Source organism: Falco rusticolus, chromosome 6 (genome assembly GCF_015220075.1).
Source record: "Falco rusticolus isolate bFalRus1 chromosome 6, bFalRus1.pri, whole genome shotgun sequence".
In the NCBI taxonomy this organism is placed as follows: Eukaryota; Metazoa; Chordata; class Aves; order Falconiformes; family Falconidae; genus Falco; species Falco rusticolus.
In genome coordinates, this window is record NC_051192.1 from 56,742,866 (window position 1) to 56,766,878 (window position 24,013).

The 24,013-nt window shown below is 43.4% G+C and overlaps 1 protein-coding gene across 1 annotated transcript; it reads right to left on the reverse strand.

Annotated features, from left to right (window-relative positions):
• Positions 1-307: 307 nt before the first annotated feature.
• On the reverse strand, positions 308-14,676 carry LOC119150448 (b(0,+)-type amino acid transporter 1-like). Its single transcript, XM_037392991.1, has 6 exons — positions 12,129-14,676; positions 10,495-10,628; positions 7,545-7,674; positions 5,478-5,602; positions 4,970-5,057; positions 308-3,176 (listed from the first exon to the last, which is right to left on the reverse strand). The coding sequence occupies exons 1-6, from the start codon at positions 12,939-12,941 to the stop codon at positions 2,943-2,945; spliced, it is 1,524 nt and encodes a 507-aa protein (XP_037248888.1). The 5' UTR covers positions 12,942-14,676; the 3' UTR covers positions 308-2,942.
• Between the last annotated feature and the right edge of the window lie 9,337 nt (positions 14,677-24,013).

Genomic DNA, 24,013 nt, shown 5'->3' on the forward strand with positions numbered 1-24,013 from the left:
CTGCCCGCTGTCATGTTTGTTGCTGTGCTGTAGTAATGAAAAGTAAGGATGTGCTGCCTCTTCCTGAAACTTCTATTTCAAATGTCTAATGAAGGAAAGAGAGATTCTGATTTGCATATGCTGGGTTTGAAAAAGATAAGCAATCATTTTGAAAAATGAGAGTATGCACATCCAAGCACCCACACGTGTAGTTAAACCTTCCATCCAATGAGAGATAAGTCTGATGCTGACTGTTTATGTTCATGCAGTAAAAATTTCTATCGAATTGTTTTTCTTGGATGGAAAGCAAACCACCACATCAACTCACTTCATTTTAATGTCCATTTTATTGTAATTATCTTGCCATTCTCTGAGCTATCAGCATCTTGTTTTGGTACTATAAACACCTGTGCTTGCAAACTCTAGGCAACATAAAAAGAACATCTTGTTACAATAATATCTATAGAAAATGAGATTGGTGCAAAATATAATACTTGCAGCTTTTCAGCTCCCCTTTATCCATACACCAACCAATACCATATAAAGGCTACTTATTCAAAGTGTTAAGTCTTTTTGTGTTCATTATCATTGTTCATATGTCACAGCTGCACAGAAAGAAAGGATGGGTTACATGGTAAGATGCTTGATGAGACCTTGGGAGAAACAGTCACATTTTCCACACATTTCATGTGCAAGCCACTTAATCCCTTCATCTTCTCATCATCTATACTATACCCATAATGTCAAACAGCAGCAATAACTCCTGTTCCACAAGAATTACGTGCAGACAGTATCAACCCTGATTATATTTAGGTACAGAAGGATAGGTGGTTCAAGCCACAAATATTGTGCATGTCTTTAAGCCTTTAAGTTCCCACTTTTTTGATATGGACTGTAGATCTTCAAAAGAGCACAGTCCCATGTGGCTGGTTCCATAAATATGTGTAGGAAACAGCAACTGTTAAAAAAATATATATAATCATAGAAATAGTATTATCCTAATTTTTAGATAAGTAGCTGGGATATAGCTCCTTTGAGAAGCTTGCCTGACATCAGATGAAGAGCCTAGGGCAGTAGTGGGAAGTTAACCTAGAGCTCCTGAGCTCATCAGTCATTTAAGTACACACTCTCTATCAGGGAGGGAAGACAAGGTGGCATTCCAAGAATTTTGCATTGTCATGGGATTCAGGAGGGAAAACTGTTCCTTCATTGGCCTTTGTTGACAACTCCAGTAAGAAGCAGTGGAAGGAAATCCCCCTAAACACTGTTTAAGCTAAGGATTTAGAAGATGAGCAGCAACTGGCCAATCCCATTAGATACCTAACACTTGGAAAAAACTACTGTTGCATCTGTGTAGCTGCTGGTATCAGCACTCAGAGGAACAGAAGGGGTGGGTGATGTGGCAGAGTGAGATTGTTATCAGATACACAGCTCTGAGATGGGCTGGAAGAGGCCTGGAGGATCAAGTCACCCTGTTCCAGGAATGTGGTGTTAGGTACAGGTCTGCAGAAGACCAAGCTGACAAAGTTAACCTGGGTAACATTCTCGGTACTTTGAGATAAAACAAGACATTTTAGGGACTAACACCTAGACCTTTTTAGCCTATGGCAGGACAGGTCCTATTCAGGAACAATCTGTACAAGTGGAAAGAAAAGTGTGTACTGTCTCTTTCTCCCCTAGAAGAAAAGAAAAAGCATTCAGCCTCAGGGTAACGGGAAAACAGCCACTGCAGTGTGTTAGGGGTGTTAGGTGTGGGTGAGAGCACAGCCCCTGACTTTTTTGTGTTGTGCCTTTAGAATCTTGGAAACTGGTGGAAATGGCTGTGGTGGGAAATGTACAAGAACTGAGATCTCACCACCTTCCTGCACACCATCCTCATGGTGAAGAAATTTTCCTGAAGTCCGGCCTGAATACCTCAAGCAACAACTTGTGGCTGTTGCCCACCACCACCACTACCAAGAAGAGCCTGGCTCTTTGTCTTCACAACTCCCTCTTGAACAGCAGGACCCAATGCTGGGTGCAGCATTTCAGGTGTGTCTTCTCCAGTGTTGAGTCCAAAGGGACAGAGCATTTCTTTGATCTGCTGGCCACACTTCTCCAAACGTAGCCTAGTATGTGGTTTCTTTAATTTGCAATGAGAGTATCTTTCTGGCTCATTTGCTGTAGTTTGGGTTTTTTTTGCTCACTTTGTCACAAGTGACAAAGACAAATTATTTGTCTTTGGGGGAATTACAGGAAGGTTATCGAGTGACTGTTGCTACTTGAGTGATGTTGCCTGTGTTTGCACTATGACTGGATGGATCCCTGATGACAAGTGCCTTCTCAACTGAGTAAACTACAGAGCTTCAAAGCACTTCTCATCTTCATCAGAGGTTTTTCTACAAGAGATACAGGATGACTTCTGAGACAGAGAAAGGACTGTTGGACTGTGCACCTGGAACTGAAGGAGCAAGGGAAAAGCAAGCTCCCAAAGCAAATACCTGAGTGAAAAAGGTTTTTTTGTTGTGAACACAGTGTATCCATGCTTCATTTATTGGAGAAGCTCTGTGGTCACAGTGGGCAGAACTAGGTGGAAATAATTAAAGGCATTACCAGGAATGGCTTAGGGTCACAGCCTGCTATAGGAATAATATTTCATTTTCAGTCTTTTTTTGCCTGTTGCCTTGAAATAGAAGAGCTAAGGGTTTGGTGAACACCTCTTCTTGGGATGGAAAATTCAAAAACATGTATTCGTTTGGAACCTGTATGTAATCTACCAAGGCAGAGCTGAAAATGGGAAAAACATGTCCCCAAAATTTTAAGGAAATGTGAGGAGTCATGGCTCTAGTCCCTCTCAGCTAGGCATTTTACTGATGATTTCTTTCTACTCATTCTCCCTTACAGAATATTTTCTAAGCCTTGAAAACCAAGGTGTTGGGATAAACCATGAGGGGCAGGCAGCCATATGCCAGGAGGATGTTATCTCAGTTTGCATCCTTAGTGGTTGGAGCAACTTCCAGGAACAACTGGAGATGTAAAGTGACTCTTTGTAAAAAGTGAGAGTGGCGCTTATAGCGAACCAGTGGGAAATAAAGAATGATGCCACTGAAAATGAACAGGACAATGTAGAGGATCTCAATCTGGGGTTGATCAATGATGGGAGCTAACACCAGGTACACAGCTGCTATCAGCACGATTACAGGGATGAGAATCGGGACCTGTGAAAGAAAAAAATCTGGTGTCAAGAATCACGTAATCATGGGCCACTGTGGGTCTGGACATCCCTGAAACTTTTGCAGATGAAAACATGCTGCAACCTGAGGTGTTACCTAGAGATCTCAATTAATCCAGGCATCCTGTTTCTCAGCCCACCCCCACTCCAAGGCTGAACATCCCTTCAAGAGCTACACCATCACCACACACCCTAACCCCTGGTCTTCCCTGCCCTCCTAGACATGAAATTGCAAACTACTGTTCTTAGTGCCAGGTCTGTTCTTGCTCTCCCTACTACCTTGCATCCGAAAGCTGAGCTGTAGACCAAACACACAGCAACGCATACAAATCACATAACTGAACCTTAGCACCCTTGGGCAAAAAAGGTTTATTCATGTGTTGACAAATAGGTGGACAGGCAACTTCAGAGGGTATTTCTGTAAGTCTGGTCAGGAAACATTTAAATTTAAATTTGAGGCCGTCCTCCCTCAAAGGCTAGTGAATGCACAAGAGAAAATGATTTCACAAGGTGAAAAACTGAACATTCAAGCTGGGATTTTCCTTTTTTTTGCTTTTGTAACCCTTGTCCAACACAAGGGCACTGATACAGACCGAAGGAAATGTTGTTCATGGTTACCTGTGGGGGCAGGGAGAAGACCTGCCATTGGCTTCATCTGTCTTAGTGGGATGCTCTACTCTGCTCTGCTCCCCCCACACCATGTTCTAACACTTCTGGCAAAATGCTAATAAAAATTATTTTCAAACCAAGGGCAACCTTTCCCTTAAATACAATCCTGCAATGCGCATACTGATTCTGCAGGACATCAGCCACAGACTGTCAGTTGACCTGGAACCTTTAGATGTGAGTTGCATCTAGTTAAGGAAAGAGTTAGGCCATCAAGCCAAAGGCTGCAGCAGGCTGACACCCTCACATGCCATCCACAGGCCTGAAGGACATGGGAGTGTTATACAATATATGAAACACTGTTGTAGAAACAGAACTTTTCCTTGAAGCCCATTCTGCCACAAGTTGGGTGAACATCCTCATCCAGCATCCTAATTTCAGGACAGAGCCACAGAAGCCAGTGACTGCAAAACTTAATAGAACACTGTTCTTCTTCATGTTGAGCCCCATAGGACACTTGATATTGTTTCGCACAGCCTGGCAGTGTCAGCCTGTCATCTATATCCTGGAGGAACCCTATGAAAACGAGGCTGTTCCTGTTCACGCATTCTTTTCTGTAAAAATATTTCCCTCTGTTACTGAGGAAGCGCTGCAGCTCAACTCATGGCACCAGGGAAAGAACAGGTAACCCCTGATTTCTTTCCAATTAGCTGTTTTACTGGAAACAAACCTGTCTCCTGGCCGTCTCAAAAGACTTGGGCCATTCTGGCTGAGTATTTTGTCCTCTGCAAGGTTCTTACACCTGCGCTGCCCTCTGAGGAGTGTAACCAAACTCTGAGACCATAAACAGGTGATTACATTTTTTATCAGAATCATCCTTCATTTTCCTCTTAAATCTCTTGGAAAAAAAGAGGATATGGTAGATATATTTTCCACACTCAGGGGGCAGAGCATTATTAGCTTATCAAGACAGAATTCAGCCTTGACTTATGCCTGTATATTCACACTATCTTGCCCCTTGTTGATTTTGCTGAGATAAAACATGAAATTAAAAAACAACCAACACACTAAATCTGTAAGCAACCAGCCCAGTGCTCGCTCTTTCCTCATAATGCTTGTAGTCATTTGGGCAATGTAGGAAAAGGGTTTGAGGGTTTTATGTTATTACTTCACCTTGTAAGATCTTGGCAGTTCTGGTTTCTTGATTTTTAAATACAGGAGGCCAGAAATAGTCATGCCATAGAAAAACCATGCTATAAAACTAGAAGAGAGAAAAAAAGAAAAAAAAGACAGCATTACATTTGGGGTGAGATCATCCAGGAATGTCAGGCCTGACTTGCAGATCCCAGATGTTCATCTTTCCAATTAAAAAGGAGAATATTGATATAAATTTAGTAGTTCTTCTGTTCATTTCCTTTCCAGCACAAACAATGAGAACTTCAGAATGATCTGAATATTATAGATTCATTTCAATATGAGGATGAATCACATCCAGTTAAGTATGTAGTGACAGAAGCATTCATGCATTGCAAAGATGCTGGTTCCTAAGCTCTTTTCTTTCTTCCCTTCCTCCTCTCCACAATATTGGTTAGGAAGCAATAGCCCCAGCTCATAAAAACCCCCACAATATAAAAAAACCAGGAGCACAGGGGATGCAAACAGAAACGTAACACATACATACCTGAAAAAGTTCACGATACTGGTGAAGCTTCCTGATACTACCATTATTAAAGACACAGCAGATGTAAACAGCAGAGCAGGGGAGGGCGTGAGGCATCGCACATGAGCCATAGACAGAATGTCTGGCTGAAAGCCAAAGCAAAACAATATACCATCATGTCACACACCCAAACGTACTTACTCATTCCCCTCAGCTGCTGGTGGGAGCTCTGCCTGCAGCCAGAGCCACTCTTGATCATCAAATAAACATAACATAAAAGCAGTTCAGCTCTGAGGAGTGTAAACATGGAAACTCCCCCTCAAGAATATTTTTATTGTTTCTAATTGATTTTATATCAAATATGCTCAGTTTGGGCAGGCAAGATGAGGTTTTCAAACTACTAGTGTGACAGACTAAGGCCAAGTCAAATCAGAGCTTTCCTGGTGATCATCAGGACCTTGTGCATGGTCCCACTATTCTGCTCTCTGTCATGTCCCTCTGGGACTTTACTTCTTTTGGGATGCCTGGAAAATGAGACGAGGAGTACTCCTGAAACAATTATGCAACTAACCACAAAGAAAAACAGGATTTGTTCCAGAACACAGAGAGAATCATTAGCCTCTTTATTGCTTGGTTCATTGGGAAAGTTTAATGAGAAAGGCTTCTCTTTTTCCCTCCCCCCACCCCCCTAATTTCCAACCAAGATATCATGCAAGAACTTCTTCTAGAGCTGAGTGTCTAAGAAATGGCATTAAACGTTCAACTCATCCGATATGGTCAAATTCAGGCCATCTGTGAACTGCTTAGCACAGAGTTGACCACGATAAAGCAGACACCGTCATCAGTAACAGAAACTGTGGAACCAGTAACCACCAACCCAGTCATCTCCACCAGCCTGGCAACTCATATACATCAAAGATTCCCTCCTATGTACAAGGAGTGGAGCGATATCCTTCACACCTGAGAGCAGAAATGCCAGATGGCGTGGGGAGGAAGGACCAAAGAAGGAGAAAGGTCCAAGAGGAACACAACATGCCTGCTCAAAACAGAGGACAAATGTAACTCAGCTCAAGCACTAAGAAGGAGAAGCGTGCCTGTGAGTGAGGGGGTCCATACCAGCAGGTGGAATGCAGCAGCAGCCTCAGGAGCTTGTATGGCCAGGTGCCAGCAACTGGGGAGACTGGGATTCAGGGGCAGATACTGAGCAGACAATGTCTGAGCCCAGCTGCTGGAGGGACCCACACTGTACATCTGTATATATCTATATTTCCCACTAACAGAGCCCTGATCAGCCAAAGACGGGAACAAGATGAGGCCCTTGGTGTGGGATGTGCTAGTGTTTGTGTGAGCACTAAGCGTGTCTATATGTAAATCTGTGTGCCCTGCTATCTGTATATGTATATATACAAATATACATGTATGTATGTGTGTATATATATGTTGTATACTTGTGTTTGTATGTGTGCGCCTATTGGGAATATATGATGAATTTACCGGCTGGACCAGGGAGTATGGAGCTGCAGCAGCCTGACCTCTGCTGGGCTACCAGATTTGTCTCCACCTGACAAAACTAATTAAAAACCCCAGCTAGGGAAGGTGGAAGGCTCGGCATCACCTTGTAATTGCTATGAAGCTTGAAGAGCAGAGACATCCGATGCTACATCTGAACTGGACTACACCACGGGAAGGACGGAACACCCCTGAGACCAGCTTGCGTAGTCTGTATTGCTTGCAAAGGCAGTGTGCCAGTGCTGGGCTACCTTCCCAGAGTGAGCAAGGATGCCTTACAGCATGCAAGCATGGCCAGGTTTCCCCTCCCTGGCAGGTGTATTAGCTAGGTCACCACAGAGCCTGTGCCAGGTGCTCCAATACAGCAAGCGTTATTTCAGTTGTTCATTTCAAAGCAGTTCTTAAACTTCAGGTTAGAGGTAATTATGTCTCTTTCCGAAATTACATGGCTGAAGAAGAAATCCAGGAGGCAACATACACATTACATTCAAAAAAGATGGGGAAGAAATTCTTTGAACAAGAAACAACCCCCTAAAGAGCTATCATGCTACAAGCCAGACCCCATTTTTTTGTCCTTACCATATGGCCTTCCCTTGCAGCAATGTAGCACACGCGGCCTCCACTAAAGAACGTGCCATTCGATGAACCAAATGTAGACAGTGCCACCGACAGGGAGATGAGCCATGCCCAATTGCCCAGGACTTTGTCCCTGAGGTGAAAGAGTTCACACCATAACATCCAGCTCACAGATGTATCAAATACTCATCATAGAACCAGACAGGTTTCTTCCCTCCATTATTCTCACTGAAATTTTTTCCAAAGCCTTTCTAATGATTTAAAGCCTTCTTCCAGTTCCCATATTTAGTCACTGATCCAGAGAAGGCAGCTTTTCTTCCTGCCCAGTGTATATATATCTACATCTGTTGACACTGCAATAGTGTACAAATCTGTCACAACAGGCAAGACCCCATTTTTTGTGTACAGATGCTATGGCACGAATCCTGGGGATACTGCTATTACAGCAAATAATATTAACTTGGAAAGCACAGAAAAACTGTTTCCACCAGACCTGAAGAAATATCCTGCACTATAACCTCTTCCCTAATATGCATAAGAATTTAACCCTTTAATCCCATAATCACTCATTTCTGCTACTCTGTGACTAAGGCTTAAGCCAAAGCAATTGTTTAAATTCCAGGAGTTTGGTTCTACAACATATTCAGACATTTATGGTTTGCTTTCTCCATAACAGAAGAAGTAGCAGAGTTACAAATAGAGTTTGAGGTAAATATTTGCAAGATGTGATAATCTTCGCACCTGAAAGTGAAGCTTGTCTTCTGGAATGAAGCAGCATGAAGATTATTAATTGAGTAATAAATGCTGGTGTTTGGGGATAACTGTCACATACACGTATACATATACACACAAATACACTATTAATCTAATTGGCAAAAATTCCAAACTCAGAAGTTTTTTAGAACACTTTATATTTCCATCTAAATTGTATGTCTTTATGCCCTAAGAACTCTTTTTTAGTATCACCTATCCCAAACATTCAAAAATCAAGAGTTGGGCTTTCTAAAGTCATGGCAGGAGCTTATCTATCACAACAACTTAAAAAAAATGTAGTTTAGAAGCTTAATACCTGGGTTATGGTCCTTCAGGCATTGAGTTATTAAGCTAATTACAATAACCAGAACAAAAATGTTTTCCCTTTTTCAAAATGATGGAATCTGGGTATCTCCTATAATCATGTGACTCCACAACCATAAGGTCTCAAGGGAAAACAACATATATCACAAAAGTAATAGTAAAATCTGTAGCAATTGTGTATTTTTGCTTTTATGAGTTTGGTGCTTTGCTGTTTGGACCCTGAAAATGAACTATGGGCACTACTGTGAGTCACTTCTACCAAGCAAACTGAGATCTGCAGTTGGTAAATCACAGACATCAGCAAAACGCTGGGGAGAGTTTCATGAGCTCCTTTGTGGCTGTACCTCTCACCACTGAACAATGTTTCTCTCTGGCAGTTTTCTTATATGGGGAGTAAACATTTAAATGTGATATGTCTTCCTCTGTGGCTTTTTTATATTCCTCCCACCCTTACTTACTGACCTGAATAGCTACATCTCTTGCTCATGAACCACAGCCGTTACACCCTCCTCAACCTGTGGCCATCCACCTATCCTCCAGGCTTTTGAGTGCCCAGCTTTCTGGCTGCTAGTTCAATGTTTCTTCCTGAATTGCACTCTCAGGGTGAAAAGATTAATCAGGCAGGAAAAGGAGATGTGTTAAAAAGGAGGAAGCTCACAAATAACTTGTTAATCAGGAATGATGGGAAAGGAAGTGCAGAGAAAGTTCATGACACTGCAGCTTAGTGAGGCTTTGTAACCTGCTCAAACAAAGCACTAGACCTTTAAAAGCTCCTATTTATAATGACATTAAAGCTGTTACAGAATGCATCCAGCAAGAGCTCAGTCAGACCTTCAAACTGGAGATTTTGTGAAATGCACACAGAAGCAAAGTCACTGATGACTTTCTAGGAAGAGGATAAGCAGCAACATAATCTGGATATATTGTGTCATCATTTCTGCCATATGACTCATTTAGGGCTATCACAGATTCTGTGTCTTTGGAAATATTTAGACTAAGGCTGGATGCTCTGGTGGAAGATCATCTGGTTAGGAGTTGATGATGCCTACATCTCTTATGACAGTCTCTCCCTTCTCTTCCTAAAATCCTTGTCTTGCGGAGAGGTTGTTTAATATCACAAACATTTCAGGCTGACGACAGGTACAAATAGTTTCTTTGCAACTCTGAAAAAACAAATGCCAATTTGAAGATACAATTACCAAAGGCACCCAACTCCTTCTCAAAGGTGGTGTAGAGATCAGCGTCATTTTCCATTTCCCCACAGATGGAGAAACTGAACCAAAAGACTCTGGTCTGATCTAATTCCAGGTGCTGAGTGGACAGGATTCACTCAGTTGGCTCCTGTCTCACTCCCAAACCACTGCCTCTGCATTAGTGAGTGGCGTATTGTCCTTTCCACGTTTCTGGAAATATCTAAAATGTGGGGCATCTCCCAGCCCCCAGGTCTGGATATACACCCTTGCTGCATCCTCAGTTTCTGTCCTGAGATGCTCCTGGTGCGCACTTCACTACCTCTTTATGGCCACTTTCCATGGGGAAAAACATGATTTGGAAGGGAGCCACAGGTTTCGAGAGTGAATGGGAAGAGATGTGCTGCAGAGCACCCCGTCTTGGCAGCCTAGGTGAACTTTGGACCCCATGGGCTGAACGGGGCTTCTTAGCCTTGGCCTTCGGTGGGGGCAGGTTGTACAGTGTCCTGAAGGTGACAGAGAGGGGACTGGCAGCACACTTCCCTGCGACACAGCCTGACATGTCTTCCTGGCCTGACCAATGCAGTCCTGCCATTCTCACTGGGAATAGCAGATCCCCTGAAACTCAGGGGAGAACCCATATTTTACTGGGCTGCAACAGCTGTGTTGCCACGTGCAGAACTCACCCCCAAGTGACAGCCACAGCTCCTGAAGACAGCAGTTCAGATGGAGTCATGGCTGCTAAGTAACTCACGTTTACCAGCAAATACAGGCATGTAACCAAAGGAATGGCAAGCATCACAGCTCTGGGAAGGGTCACCTGGAAAGGGATGACAGGAATGTTAGATGCAGCACATTTATGCCTGCACGGGGCTTTTCTTGTTTTGTCCTTGCCACCACCCACATCTCTCAAACTCCTTTGCTCATTAAGCTTTTCTACAGAACAAGACTTCAATCCAGATTCACATGGCAGTTTTTGTACCAGTGTCCCAAAGATGTCATGCAAACAGTAAGGTTGTACATTTCAAAAGTTAGTCCTGAAAAAAAAACAACAGTCTCAAACCATAAAAACCCACCCAAATTTATTTTAAAAGATTTTGGTTCATAGCTGCCCAAGATGTCTGTTGCATACTTCTTGATTACTTTAATATTGATTTGTTACTAGCATGTTCTGTCTCCTGGCGTGCTGCATTTTCCCATGAACATCGCACTGACATGGATGAAGTACCCACGTGTGTTGCATCACATTTAACTCCTCTACAGATTAAATCAAAACAGGGCAGCACAAAGGAGATTTGCTCTAGGAAGGAATTACATATTTCTTTCTAGTGACAGTATGCTGTCTTGGAACACCACAGATCATTTTAAGGCCCAATAAAATCAACAAGCACTACCTTATGCAGCTGAAAGCACTGGAAAAAAAGTAGTGGAGTGATCATATAGCAATCATATATATCTAAAAACCTGAAATACCAGTTTTTGCATTCCTCATTCCCACCGTAGGACAAGATATAGCAATTCCTTACATTGTTGCCTCCCCCCCCGCAAGTACCACATGACCCTAGGATCTTTGCTGCCATTTAGGTTAACATTTAACTGTGCGCTTTCATTTAATCTGTAAAATCTTGTGCGGAGGGCTGGTAGAAAGCACACTCTGTACACTCTGCACTCACACAGCTCTTTCTAGAAAAGGGTTGTTCACTGCTGTAGTGTCTGATCTGTGAAAATAGGTAATATGGCACAGAGAGGGCTGATGTAAGATGCACACGAGCTGCTTCAGTGCCTATAGCATGGAAGGAACAATGCCAAAAAAGTAGGTGTTGAAAGACAGGGGTCATTCAGAGAGCTAGATTCCCTCTCCAGTGAGGCTTGGCTTGCTCTGAAGTCCCCACTCCATGCCATGAGGAGAGATAAGTGGTTTTTTGATACATACATTATAGATCAAGTCTTTTAGGGAGTATGTGGCGTTAAGAAACCTTTATGGATTATAGTTGTGAGTGCTTTTCTGCGTATATCTAGGTATCTATAGTGAGATCCTCTGAACACTAAGACAAAGCTTCATCCCAAAGCATCCAAGTGCTGCCTAATAGCTTTGTTGCCAGTCAAAGGGGTATTTTAGTGCTTTCTTGTCAGTAGGCTGTTAGTTTTGTGTAGGGACTCGGTTTTACCCTTTCTGGACATAGCCTTAAGTGTCTTGCCAAGAAGACAGAACAAATCATGAGGAAAGCTCAGTAGTCTTTCCTCAATGCTTTAAACCCTTCATAGACAGATTCAATCATATTAGCAGCAGGATTAAGTAAGTAAAACTCAGCTCACTTACCTCAGGTTTCTTCAGTTCCTCAGTTACATAGTTCAAGTTGTTCCAGCCATCATAGGACCAAAGTCCCTGGTAAAATGCCACTCCAACTGCCCCAATACCTGCAGTCGTGTTTTGAAAAGCATTTTGAAAACTCTGAGTTTGTCCCTTGGCAAGCAGCACCAATCCGCCTACCACAATCACCAACAAAGCCAACAGTTTGGCAGCTGTAAGAATGTTCATAATCGACGTCGCCAGCCTCACATTGAGACAGTTGATGATAGTTAAAAGCAGGATGCAGGCAGCAGCTGTACATTTGATGACAACCTGCGGAGATGAGCATCCTGGGTAGAACGGTGCAACAGCATATTCAGCAAAGCTCAGACAGACAGCTGCCAAACCAGCTGGTCTCACTAGGATAACAGAAGTGTAGGCAAAAAGGAAAGCAGGAAAAGAACCAAAAATCCTCAAGATGTAAATATATTCACCTCCAGACTCTTTAATTATGGTTCCAAGCTCAGCGTACGACAAGGCTCCGAACATGGCGAGGAGACCACATGCTGCCCAGATAAGCAGGCTGCTGGCAGGGCTTCCCATACGGTATAGCACCTCCTCGGGGGACATAAAGATCCCCGAGCCTATCATGGTACCTGCAATTAATGACACTCCACTAATGAGGCCAACCTCTTTCTTCAATCTTAATTTCTCCTTCCCTTCAGTCAAATCTGTGGATGAACGAGGTGAATCTGTTGTCTTTCTTTTCCTCATTGTGGAAATGTTGTTAGGAGATAATATGGAGCTAGACTGAGGCATTTGAACAAGGACTATCTCAGGCATTTAGCATGAAGTTAATAATTACAAAAGTCATGCTGAACACTGTCAAGAAACACAAACTTACCTTCCGCATTTGCATTCTTTTATTAACCATCTTATCTTCATAATTTATGATGGTTCAGATCCTGCCAACATTGATTACCTTTAAATCTCATCGCAAGCAATGGTAACGGATAGCATTCGGCACCTCAGAATCACTCAGCACTTTACTGGACTGTCCCTCTGGTTACTCCTCCTTTAAATCATGCTTTAAATGGCATCTGAAATAAGGGTCGAGTAAGCAAAATCCCCATGCAAATCTGTACTTTATTCTTTGCTTAGAAGTCAACGCTCAAACACCTGCTTTAGTGCTCAATCATATTTTCATTCCCCACTACAAAGTGACCAAACAAACATGCCTGTCACACTACATGTTACAGCTTTTCTCAACGAGGAACATTTCCAGTGTCTTCATCAAAGACACAGAAATGTTCTGCTAAAAACAGTTCAGAGATGTTTTTTTCTGCACAATAGTAAGGGGCAATTCTGGCTTTTTCAAATTTCAGAAAGTGCAGGAGGAGAAGAGTGAAAAGGCTGGAGTGACATTTTTATGGGGCCTTTTTACCAACGTACATGAGGTACGCATATTCTCATCACACCACAATCTTCAGAAGACTTTGGCGCAGCTCATTATATACACATTGCAGTGCACATCCAAGAGAAATGTAGCATAATCTTTTGGGAATTCCACTGACCCCTACTCAGATATCTAACACATAAGATTTCAGACTGTGGGAAGGGTTCTGCTAAAAATCCGAGTATTTTTACAGTGCATGCCAGTGTATTTTGTGCTACCGAAACGTATGAAGTATTGAACGGAAGGGAATCTCCATATGGATTCCTTTGAACTTTAAACTAAACTGTACTGACTGCAACTGTAAAAGGGGAGTTACTGTCCTTCATGGTCTCTTGCAGACTTCTTCTGTGATAAGTATCACATCTTCATGGAAACAGCAGACCTTGAATCTTTAAAACTATCTGTTCTCCTGATACAGGATGACACTTGGGCTCCGGCCTGCACAAGGGCTCAGACCTTGACAGTACTGCTGTGAAAGCGTGACTGTGACCTTTTGCTCTTATAAAGGCACAGCTCAAGAGCTGCTAAGACCTAGAAAGCTAGTGCTGTCTTACACTCTAGAGGACAAGTACACAATGGGAAAGTGCACAAAGCACATAATACCATCAGGTTGCAGTTTGGTGCTGTACAGTTTTGTGATGATTATCAGATCTCTCCCCTTATGGTATAAATATTCAGTGTGAAACCCCTAAAATTTGTCAGACACCTCAGCAGAAGCTGCTGCAGAAGCCTCTGCCTTACTATCTGTCCCAGGGGCATCTTCTTGCTTTCCATAAGGACTGTAAGTATGGAGCCCCATAATCTTGCATTGCTGCTAGCAGTTTTCCTATTTACTACTTTCTAGTCTTTGCTGTGTCTTGATGTTCATAATCTTGCTTACCATTCCAAAAAATGTTAGTATTGTACTTTAAACTTTGTCTGTCTGTGTGTGTAACTGGGACTCACAGTAGGGGAAGTCAAACCTTCTCAGTAAAGCTCACCACAGACTTCCTGTAAAACTGTAGCTTTAACAAAGTGTGCCAAAAGATGAGCTGCCGGGGAAGATGACCAGCTGTCGCAGCACTCTCCAGACTAGCCAGCTGCAACAAGGTCTTTTACCATCACATACTGACATACTCTTCATGCCGGTCCCTCTGCTGCCTTCTCATCTCACCTCATCCAGGGCACGCTCTCTCTCTGCTTCTTCCTCCTCTCTCTTCCTTGGCTGCCCAGCCACAGCTGCACCTTATCTACATCAGCCAACCCACCACCCCTGAAGCCAGCCCACAGTTGTATATTATCAATGCTAATTAACCCAGCTCCATTCCACTACAATTCCCCCTTTTTTTTTTTACATTTCATACCTTGTGTTTTTAACAATCGTTACAACTTTTTTACAAATAAATTTTTCATACAGTCCTTTGACTCCTCTACAAATCCCCCCCCCCCCCCCTTTTTGTTTTTTCTTTCTAACATTTCATACCTTAGGTATCTAACAATCATCACAACCTTTTTACAAATAAACTTTTCATACAGTCCGGACAACTTGTCCCTGAATTCCTTCTTCACTTTTATCTTGGGCTTTTCAGCTTCTGCAGGTTGATCACCTTTCTTCTTATCTGCTTTCTTAGCATCTGGGATTTTGATTTCTTCAGAGGGGGGTTCTGATGAACTTGTCGTGCCTTGTCCTTTCACCTCTTGGGTCACACTAGACAGTAACCTGAGTGAGCTTTCAGCAGCAGCAGATCTAGAATACAACGCTAACACATCATTCTGTGTCCTGAAAAACTTCTTAACAGCCTTGTGGTCGCCCATTTCTTCTACAAGTGGAGACACCTTCAACGAGCACATAAACGCCAGCAAGAATACCCCCAGGCCGAGCAGCAGCAGCAACGGCAGAAGCCGCCCGCGGCACCGCGCTGCTCCCGCGCCTTCCGCCAGCACAGCCATCACCGCTGTCTGGCCGGACACGCTCTGGACCCGCCACCGCTGTGGGCTGCTGCCACATCTGGCTGTGTACTCTGCTGCTATTGCCGATTACCCTCAGCCTCTTAACTCGATGGCAGTCAGCCTTCCTTCTCTTTGATCCCAACGGCTCACCTTTACTGGTATCTGATCCAGGTCCCCAGGCTCTCCTGCCTATCTCAACGTGATCTAGATCACAGACTATCCCCGCCTGTCTCTGCTACACTGGGCACCGCTGTCACTGTTGAAAACTTCAGATGTCCCCCGGCACAGCCATTATTGCTGTCACCACTCATTACACTCAGTCTCATCATCTGAAGGGCCTCACACAGAGCACCAATTGTCACAGCACTCTCCAGACTAGCCAGCTGCAACAAGATCTTTTACCATCACATACCAACATACCCTTCACACCAGTCCCTCTGCTGCCTTCTCCTCATCCAGGGCATGCGCATTCTCTCTCATCCTTCTCTCTGCTTCTTCCTCCTCTCTCTTCTTTGGCTGCTCTCTCTTCACTGGCTCACAACCCCTTAACAGAACAGCCACAGCTGCACCTTATCTACATCAGCCAACCCACCGCCCCTGAAGCCGGCCCACAGCTGTATATTATCAATGCTAGTTAACCCAGCTTCATTCCTTTACAACCAGCCTGGCTGAACAGAGAACTTTGGCTGGAACTCAGGGCAAAGAGGAGAGTTTACCAACTTTAGACAAAGGGGTAGGCAACTCTGGAGGACTACAAGGGTGTCACGAGGTTATGCAGGGGAAAAATTAGTGATACCAAAGCCTAGCTAGAACTCAGGCTGGTCACCGTCATAAAAGATAACAAAAATTTTTTTCTACCAAATAAATTAGAAACAAAAAGAGGGCCAAGGGTAATCTGCATCTTTCATTTTGGGGGGAGGAGCAGCGTGTGTGTGTGAACATTGCCACAAAGGTGAGGAAAAGGCTGAGGTATTTAACACTTTCTTTACCTCAGTCTTCAATCGCAAGACCAGCTTCCCTCTGGGTACTCAGCCCCCTGAGCTGGAAGACAAGGATGAGGAGGAGCAGAATAAAGTCCCCACAGTCCAGGAGGAAATGGTCAGTGCCCTGCTGCTCCACTTAGATGTGCACAAGTCTATGGGGCTGGATGGCATCCACCCAAGGGTGCTGAGGGAGCTGGGGGAGAAGTTCACCAAAGTGCTCTCCATTATTTATCAACAGTCCTGGCAAAGTGGGAAGGTCCCAGCAGACTGGAGGTTAGCCAGTGTGATGCCCACCTACAAGAAGGGCAGGATGGAGGATCCAGGGAACTACAGGCCTGTCAGCCTGACCTTAGTGCTGGTGAAGGTTATGGAGCAGCTCATCCTGAGCACCATCAATGCAGCATGTGCAGGACAGCTAGGTGATCAGGCCCAGCCAGCCTGGGTTTGTGAGAGACAGGTCCTGCCTGATGAACCTGATCTCCTTCTATGACAAGATGACCCACTTAGTGGATGAGGGAAAGGCTGTGGATGTTGTCTTCCTGGACCTTAGTAAAGCCTTTGACACCATTTCCCACAGCATTCTCCTGGAGAAACTGGCTGCTCATGGCTTGGACAGGTGCACTTTACGCTGGGTTTAAAGCTGGCTGGACAGCTGAGCCCAAAGAACGGTGGGGAATGGAGCTATGTCTCGCTGGTGGCTGATCACACAAGGTGTTCCCCAGGGCTCAGTGTTGGGGCCAGTTCTGTCTAATATCTTTATTGACAATCTAGACAAAGGGATTGAGTGCCCCCTCAGTGAGTTTGCAGATGACACCAAGCTGCGGGGGGAATGTTGATCTGCTTGAGGGCAGGAAGGCTCTGCAGAGGGATCTGGACAGGGTGGGCTGATGGGCTGAGGCCAATGGTATGAAGTTCATCCAGGCTCAGTGCCGGGTCCTGCACTTGGATGACAGGACGCCCACGCTACAGGGCTGGGGAAGACTGGCTGGAAAGCTGCCTGGTGGAAAAGGACCTGGGGGTGCTGGTCAACAGCTGGCTGAGCATGATCCAGCAGTGTGCCCAGGTGGCCAAGAAGGCCAACAGCTTCCTGGCTTATATCAGAAACAGTGTGGCCAGCAGGACTAGGGAGGTGATCATTCCCCTGTACTTGGCACTGGTGAGGCCGCACCTTGAATCCTGTGTTCAGTTTTGGGCCCCTCACTGCAAGAGGGACACAGAGGTGCTGGAGCGTGTCCAGAGATGGGCAATGGGGCTGGAGAAGGGTATGGAGCACAAGTCTGATGAGGACCAGCTGAGGGAACTGGGGTTGTATAGTCTGGAGAAGAGAAGACTCAGGGGGGACCTTATTGCTCTCTACAACTACTTGAAAGGAGGTTGTAGGCAGGTGGGTGTAGGTCTCTTCTCCCAGGTAACTAGCAATAGGACAAGAGGAAATGGCCTCAAGTTACACTGGGGAGGTTTAGATTGGATATTAGGAAAAAAATATTGTGGTCAGGCATTGGAACAGGCTGCCCAGGGAGGTGGTGGAATGACCATCCCTGGAGGTGTTTAAAAAAAGCGCAGATGCAGTGCTTAAGGACAGTGTTTAGTGATGAACTTGGCAGTCCTTGGTTAATGGTTGGACTTCATGATCTCAAAGGTCTTTTCTAACTGAAATGGTTCTATGATACTATGATTCTATGAAAAGCAAAAGGTTACTTTATTTGCATCAAGTATTTTTCTAAGTCTTCCTAGCAAAGATGTGAGTTTGAGAGTAAACATATTCACCTTTCTACTGCAAGACTGCAAATTAATGCATTTCAAGTTAATGGTTTGTGAAGTACTTGAGAACTTGTATGGAGACATCCCAGTAATGCAGAGTACTTTGTTTTACTTCTACTAAATGACAGCGCTCTTCCTGTTAGCTGGTTTAGCTATTTGTAGCGTATTTCTTGTAAAATTGCTAATCACAGTGTTAAGCGATGCTGGAAACCTTCAGAGGTCTTAAGGTCTGGGGTTTTCTGCGGTATGGACACTCTACTTCTGTGTGCATCCATGCATGTATTATGTATACTGATCCTAATTGAAAATGTATTCACAAAATATGGTTTAATTAATGCTAAATTAAAACTTAATATGACTACAGGTAGTTAAGTATCCTTCTAGTAAGGTTACTGATGTATTTCTGTAACTGTTTTCCTGTTTTAATGATGGAGATTCTTTTCTGAAGGGTAAACGCAAGGTTCTTGGAGGGCTGAGAGGATCTTTTCAAACCTTTACAGTGCTTGCTTTTAAAAATTAAGAACTTTTAATCTTATGTTGTAGAAAGAATCAGAATTTCTTCAAACTTGACCATGTCAATTTGATATTTTCTGTAAGACCACTCAGATAGCCAGGAGAGATTAACTGCTATGTCAATAACCTCTGTCAGTTTCTAAAAGGAGGTCTATTTCCAATCCCAGGATCATAGTTATTCAGTTGTAACTGCTTCTTTTCTACCTATAATGAATCTAGTTAATCATGGTAAGAATTGAGGCTATTGCTGTGGAAGCTAGGACAGTCTGATTGCTTTGGATCTGTTTTTTGCCATTGACTTGTTCTTTTTTTGACTGATATTAGCAGTAAGGAGCAGCCATAAGATACTGCAGTTAAATGAATTTTCACAATTATAATTTCTCAAAACTGGATATGTAAAAGGGCATCTCACTTCTCTCCTTCAAAAGGCATGTATAAGGAGGAGTAAAAATAAAACTGATGCTTTCTCTTTATGTGGAGTAGCAGAGCTTTGTTGCTCAAGCTGTCACATAATAAATGCACTACCCAAACAGCTCACTTTTCATTTACCTTTGACATTGCAATGGGTGGTTGCCATCTACTGGTCTCTAAACAATAAGGCAATTTTGTCCAGTGAAACAGCTCAGTCTACATTTGGTTTTGATAGTTTGCATTAGTGATTAAATAGAAACCCTAAAACGTGTACTAGTTCTTCAATACTAAGGTAACTTGTATAGTTAACTTGTTATAGTAACTTGTATATATAAGCTTGAGTCATGAATGAAAATTCTCTTTGAATGTCCTTAGAGCTATTTTTATCTCCATAATAGGTATAAGGACTAGAGAAAGCTAATTTAAGGTAAAGGCCAATGTCAGTGGTAAGAACTAGACAAAACATGTGGGCAAATATTTTGCAATACTTAATGTTAGGTCCCAGGAGTAGTATTTGGAACAGAGTTACCGTTGACTTCCCTGTTCCGTGCTTATGAAAGAGTTACAAATCTCAGAATGGGGATTCAAAACAACCCACAGTCTGAGGATTAAGTGGCCAAAGCCATTGCCCATAATTTTCTTTGGAGGTAGGCACCAATATTAGAATTGTGCAGGGATCAAGACTCTTTTTTTTTTAATTTGAAAAAACCCCACCACTTTATATGAGAGGTACTAAAGGTTAGAAAACTCATCCAGGACATAAGATGTGGGTTTGATGGCTTCCTCTACTTGAAAACACAGAAACCCACAAATCTAAGTTGAGTACCCTCACCTCCAAAATGCAGGCTTTGAACTGCAATTGCAGGCAGACCTTGGTGGCTGCACTTGCAGTATAAGTAGAGATGGCTGCTTCAAAAGGGAGGAAATAAAGGCTAGGGAAGCAGAGCTCTGAAATTGGTCTTGAGCCCAGAAGAAATACTGGGGCAGAGAGAAAACAGCCCAGGTGCCCTGTGTGAAAACATGAGAAGGAAAGAGGACTCATTTAGAGGTATCTGCCTGGGGAAGGGGTGCCCTATAGTGTTTGGCTCCAAGACTACCTCCACAGTGCATCCTGGTTCTTCTCACATCTAAGCCCTGAAACAGAACAGCTTTGGGCCTCCACCCCACTGGAGGCAGCCTGGACCCACCAGCTCCATTTGTGGTTCTGGTGCTGTCAGCCTCTGCGCTCTGGGAGCCAGCAACGCTTGGTTGTCCCCAGGGGACCAGGGCTCCTGGTATGCCTTGCAGCAAAGAAGCTCTAGGTGGGATTGTAAAAATGCCAACACAGGCTACAGCTAGCAAGATACCCAGCTTGGGCTACTGGGAGTAGGATGTGGAGGAAAAAAGGCATTTCTGAGGGCACATGACAGTCCTAGGCTTTGCACCAAGAATAATCACTAAAACAGAGCTTGTTTAAGTTTGGACAGTAACTACCTTTCCCTCTCATGTTACAATAGCAGATCTGAGCCCAGGGGATTAAGAGAGGATCTAAAAAACCAGAATTTACCATAGGCTGAGTTAGTGCTTCCTGCCTGGGTCTGCAGGCAGCCTGCAGCGGGGCCGCAGGAAGGTGAGCCCCAGGCTCCCCGTGCTTGCTCACTGGGGGCTCAGCATATTCTAGTTCTGGAGCTATTAAAACTCTGAAAGACTTACTTTTGTTTTACAGATATTCTGCATGAAGATGCATTTGGTATCCTAAATGTTGCCAGATACCGGATATTTTGTTTAGCTATCTTACTGTATTCAGGAGGAAGCTATTCGTGTCATATTGCATGTTCTCTGGGCTGCTTTATTGAGCTGGGCATAGGGCAATTAACAGTGCCACTCTTATGTGTTGCATGAGTGTACTCTTAAATAAAAGAACTGTTTTAAAAGGCAGTGATGGAATAATACAAAATAAGAACCACAGATGAAAAGAAAATAATTACAATTTTTGTGAGTACTGACCCCACCACTGCTTAGAAAGTCAGGAGTTGTGACTTAAAGTTTGGTTCACAAATATTTTATGTTTATTGGAAATAACATTTTTAGAAAGGTTTATAATAAAACTAGAAAAGATAATGCTGCTTGTAATATTATTAGAATAGCATTCCAAAGCTAAACAAGCAAATAAGGATTAGATTTTTACCACCAGACACTGCAAACATAAGAAACCAATACAACCAGGGAAAATCCTAAGTGACCAGAGCAACAGAAGAGTATCTGTGTAAGGGTTCATTTCCCAGGCTGCTGGAGCAGTGACTTCATTTAAAAAAAAACAACCAACCAACCAACCTACAAAAACTCAATGGTCTTAGACTGATGCTGGCTCTAGGATTCCACGTTTTGGCACTGCAGGCAGTTACTGTATAAAGTGCCAGTGGCACATTTTCTTTCACCCACTGAGAGAATATTATACAAATGTGTTCCTTCATTCCTCTTCATATCTATATTTCCTGATTTTATAACTATATAAATACACAGTGTACATATACAGTGTTCCAAGCCTGTTCTGTTTTCATTTTCTTTTTCTAGCAGTACTTCAAATTAGCGTCAATTGTTTCTTTGCATTTGTTTGTACTCTTGAGAACTCCTTTCAAGTTTGGAAATTTGTTTTTCATTTATTTATTAAGTTGAATTCAAGATTAGATTATCTTGTCCTATATGAAGTCTGTTTTGCAGAATCATTATCAAATGAATGCTGTAATTTTAAATACCAGAATAAAAATAAACACTTTCATTAAAACTCTCTAGCAAGCAAGATTAAAAAAAGAATTAAAATATGGCTATATTTTCAACTCCAAAATTGTTAATTTAATTAGTTAAATGCATTCCTACATTTATGAGTAGGTGTATAGTAATGCTTTCACTAACACTAAACGTTATTTTTAAAATGAATTTTTACAACACAAGCTTAGAGCTTAGCCTATAACTTTACATTCACTGTGTTAGGTATCATTCTATAATAAAGTAGCATCCTCTGTACAATTTTTGTCAAAACCATCATAATAATATTGGCCAAAATCATTCCAGTTTTTCTCAGGTGAAAAGGGGACATAGTAGCTGAAGGTACTAAACTCAATGCCTTAAACATTTCACCAAAACTGATACCTGTTTTTTAATGAAACTCTGGACGAGAGTGACATTTAAGGCCCCCAGAAGCAGCTCCCTTCCCCAGCCTGCCTCACTGCTGCCACAGCAGCATCTTCCTCCCAATAATCCAAAAGACTAAAGAGCTGTTGGCCCACCTGCCTCTTTCATTCTTCTTAATTGCAAAAGCAGGGAGGATCCAGCTTTGGGAGCAGAGCACCTGCTCTACTACTAGGGGACTAGGAAAAGCACTCAGAGGACAACAGCCAGAAAGAAAAATAGGGTAACGCTGCTTGCAACAACTCATGAATGTTTTGTGGGCTGCCTCTGCCTGTTTTGCTTTCCCTGGGACACAGCATGAAGTGCAGGGTGGGGCTGGGTAGGCTTATCCCGGCATTGCGCAGACTGCTGTCAGCACATGTGGGGCAGATCACTCTTCCACTGCTGTTCCCCCACGCAGGGGTGCAATGTGCCTCAGTACACAGCCAGGGCCAGCATGAGGTCAGGCTTTGCCCCTGCGTGCCCAAAACATTTTGTTTGTGGAGGAGGTATGAGCTGTACGATAGGCTCTGGGCCATCCTTGGAGCACTGCGAAGTTGGTCTCCTGGGGTAAGCTAAGTCAGGGACAAGGGGGCTCAGCCTGTCGCCATGCCACTGCCCAGCTTCTCAAAAAGCTAGGGCAAGGGGTTAATTTTAACACTCTTTAATTATAATGTTGCTTTGGCTCTGCCAAACATCAAGGAAAAAGAACTTTTGCCTAGAAAAGTCACATAGGTTATGACATTTTATACCTTTAGCTGGTGCTTTATGAAGTTGTAACAAAGTATTCTGCAGCTAATGCTTCATTCTGTACAATTTTACCAATAGAAAAACTAAAGATGTTGCAAAGAGTGAAGTGTTGAGATTGAAACTACTTCCATCTGTATGCTTTGGTTAAAGTTACAAACCGGTATGAATAAAAGGAAGGATGAAATGGATTGCACATCTTTTCCTGGCCTTCCAGGGGAAGTATGTATGGGAGATGGGGAGCAGGTTTTAATTCCATTTGGTAAATTTTCATTTCAGTTTGTATGAAGAGAAGAACTGTGTTTAAAGGCTTGGAGGACTCTTCCTGGTCCCAGATCATAGCTTCCTAATTACCCTTGTCAGTGATGCAGTCCGCTGATAAATTCATGACATAATAAGGATGTCCAAGAATCACTCTGAAGTAGTACTGTTCTCTTGAATGCAAATTGGATGAATCTACAGCTGTTGTCTTCCAGTTCTTAGCCCTTAGCCAAAATGAGTGGAAAGGCACTCTTATTTACACATACAAACTTCCTGTTTTGCGGTCCACTAACAGGATGTATTACGAGGGAAGAAGTTTTCCAGCTGAACTGGATTTCTGCCTGGAGCCAGCTCAAGCCAGTAGGCAAAGCAAGCTGCAGGCTGCAGGGTGTGGTGTGGTGCCTACTTTTCCTGTGCCAGGGACATGGGAATCGATTACTCCCATTAGGACAGCTATTTTCAGCTTCCCACTTGCAAAGCTCCTTGCTCCCAGTGTTACAGGAACAGCAAAGGTATAGGTGGGTGGCTGGGTGGTGGGTTCCTGCCCCAGCAGCTCCCGCAGGAAAACAAAGTGCTGCTCTTCCTGCTCGCCCTGCCTTTTCCATTTTCTGCTATGGATGCAGACTTACCCCTGGGCCCGCACCCCAGCACTGGTGGGTGCAGATGCACAAATGGCTGTTGGGACCTGATAGGAGATTAGCTGAAGA

Coding starts and splice junctions, on each gene's coding strand:
- LOC119150448 (XM_037392991.1), bottom strand. CDS start 12,941: ATGCCTGAGATAGTCCTTGTTCAAATGCCTCAGTCTAGCTCCATATTA. Junction 7,675..10,494: donor GCTGTGGCTGTCACTTGGGG/GTGAGTTCTGCA, acceptor CTTTCACCTCAG/GGACAAAGTCCTGGGCAATT. Junction 3,177..4,969: donor AACTGCCAAGATCTTACAAG/GTGAAGTAATAA, acceptor TTTCTTTCACAG/GTCCCGATTCTCATCCCTGT.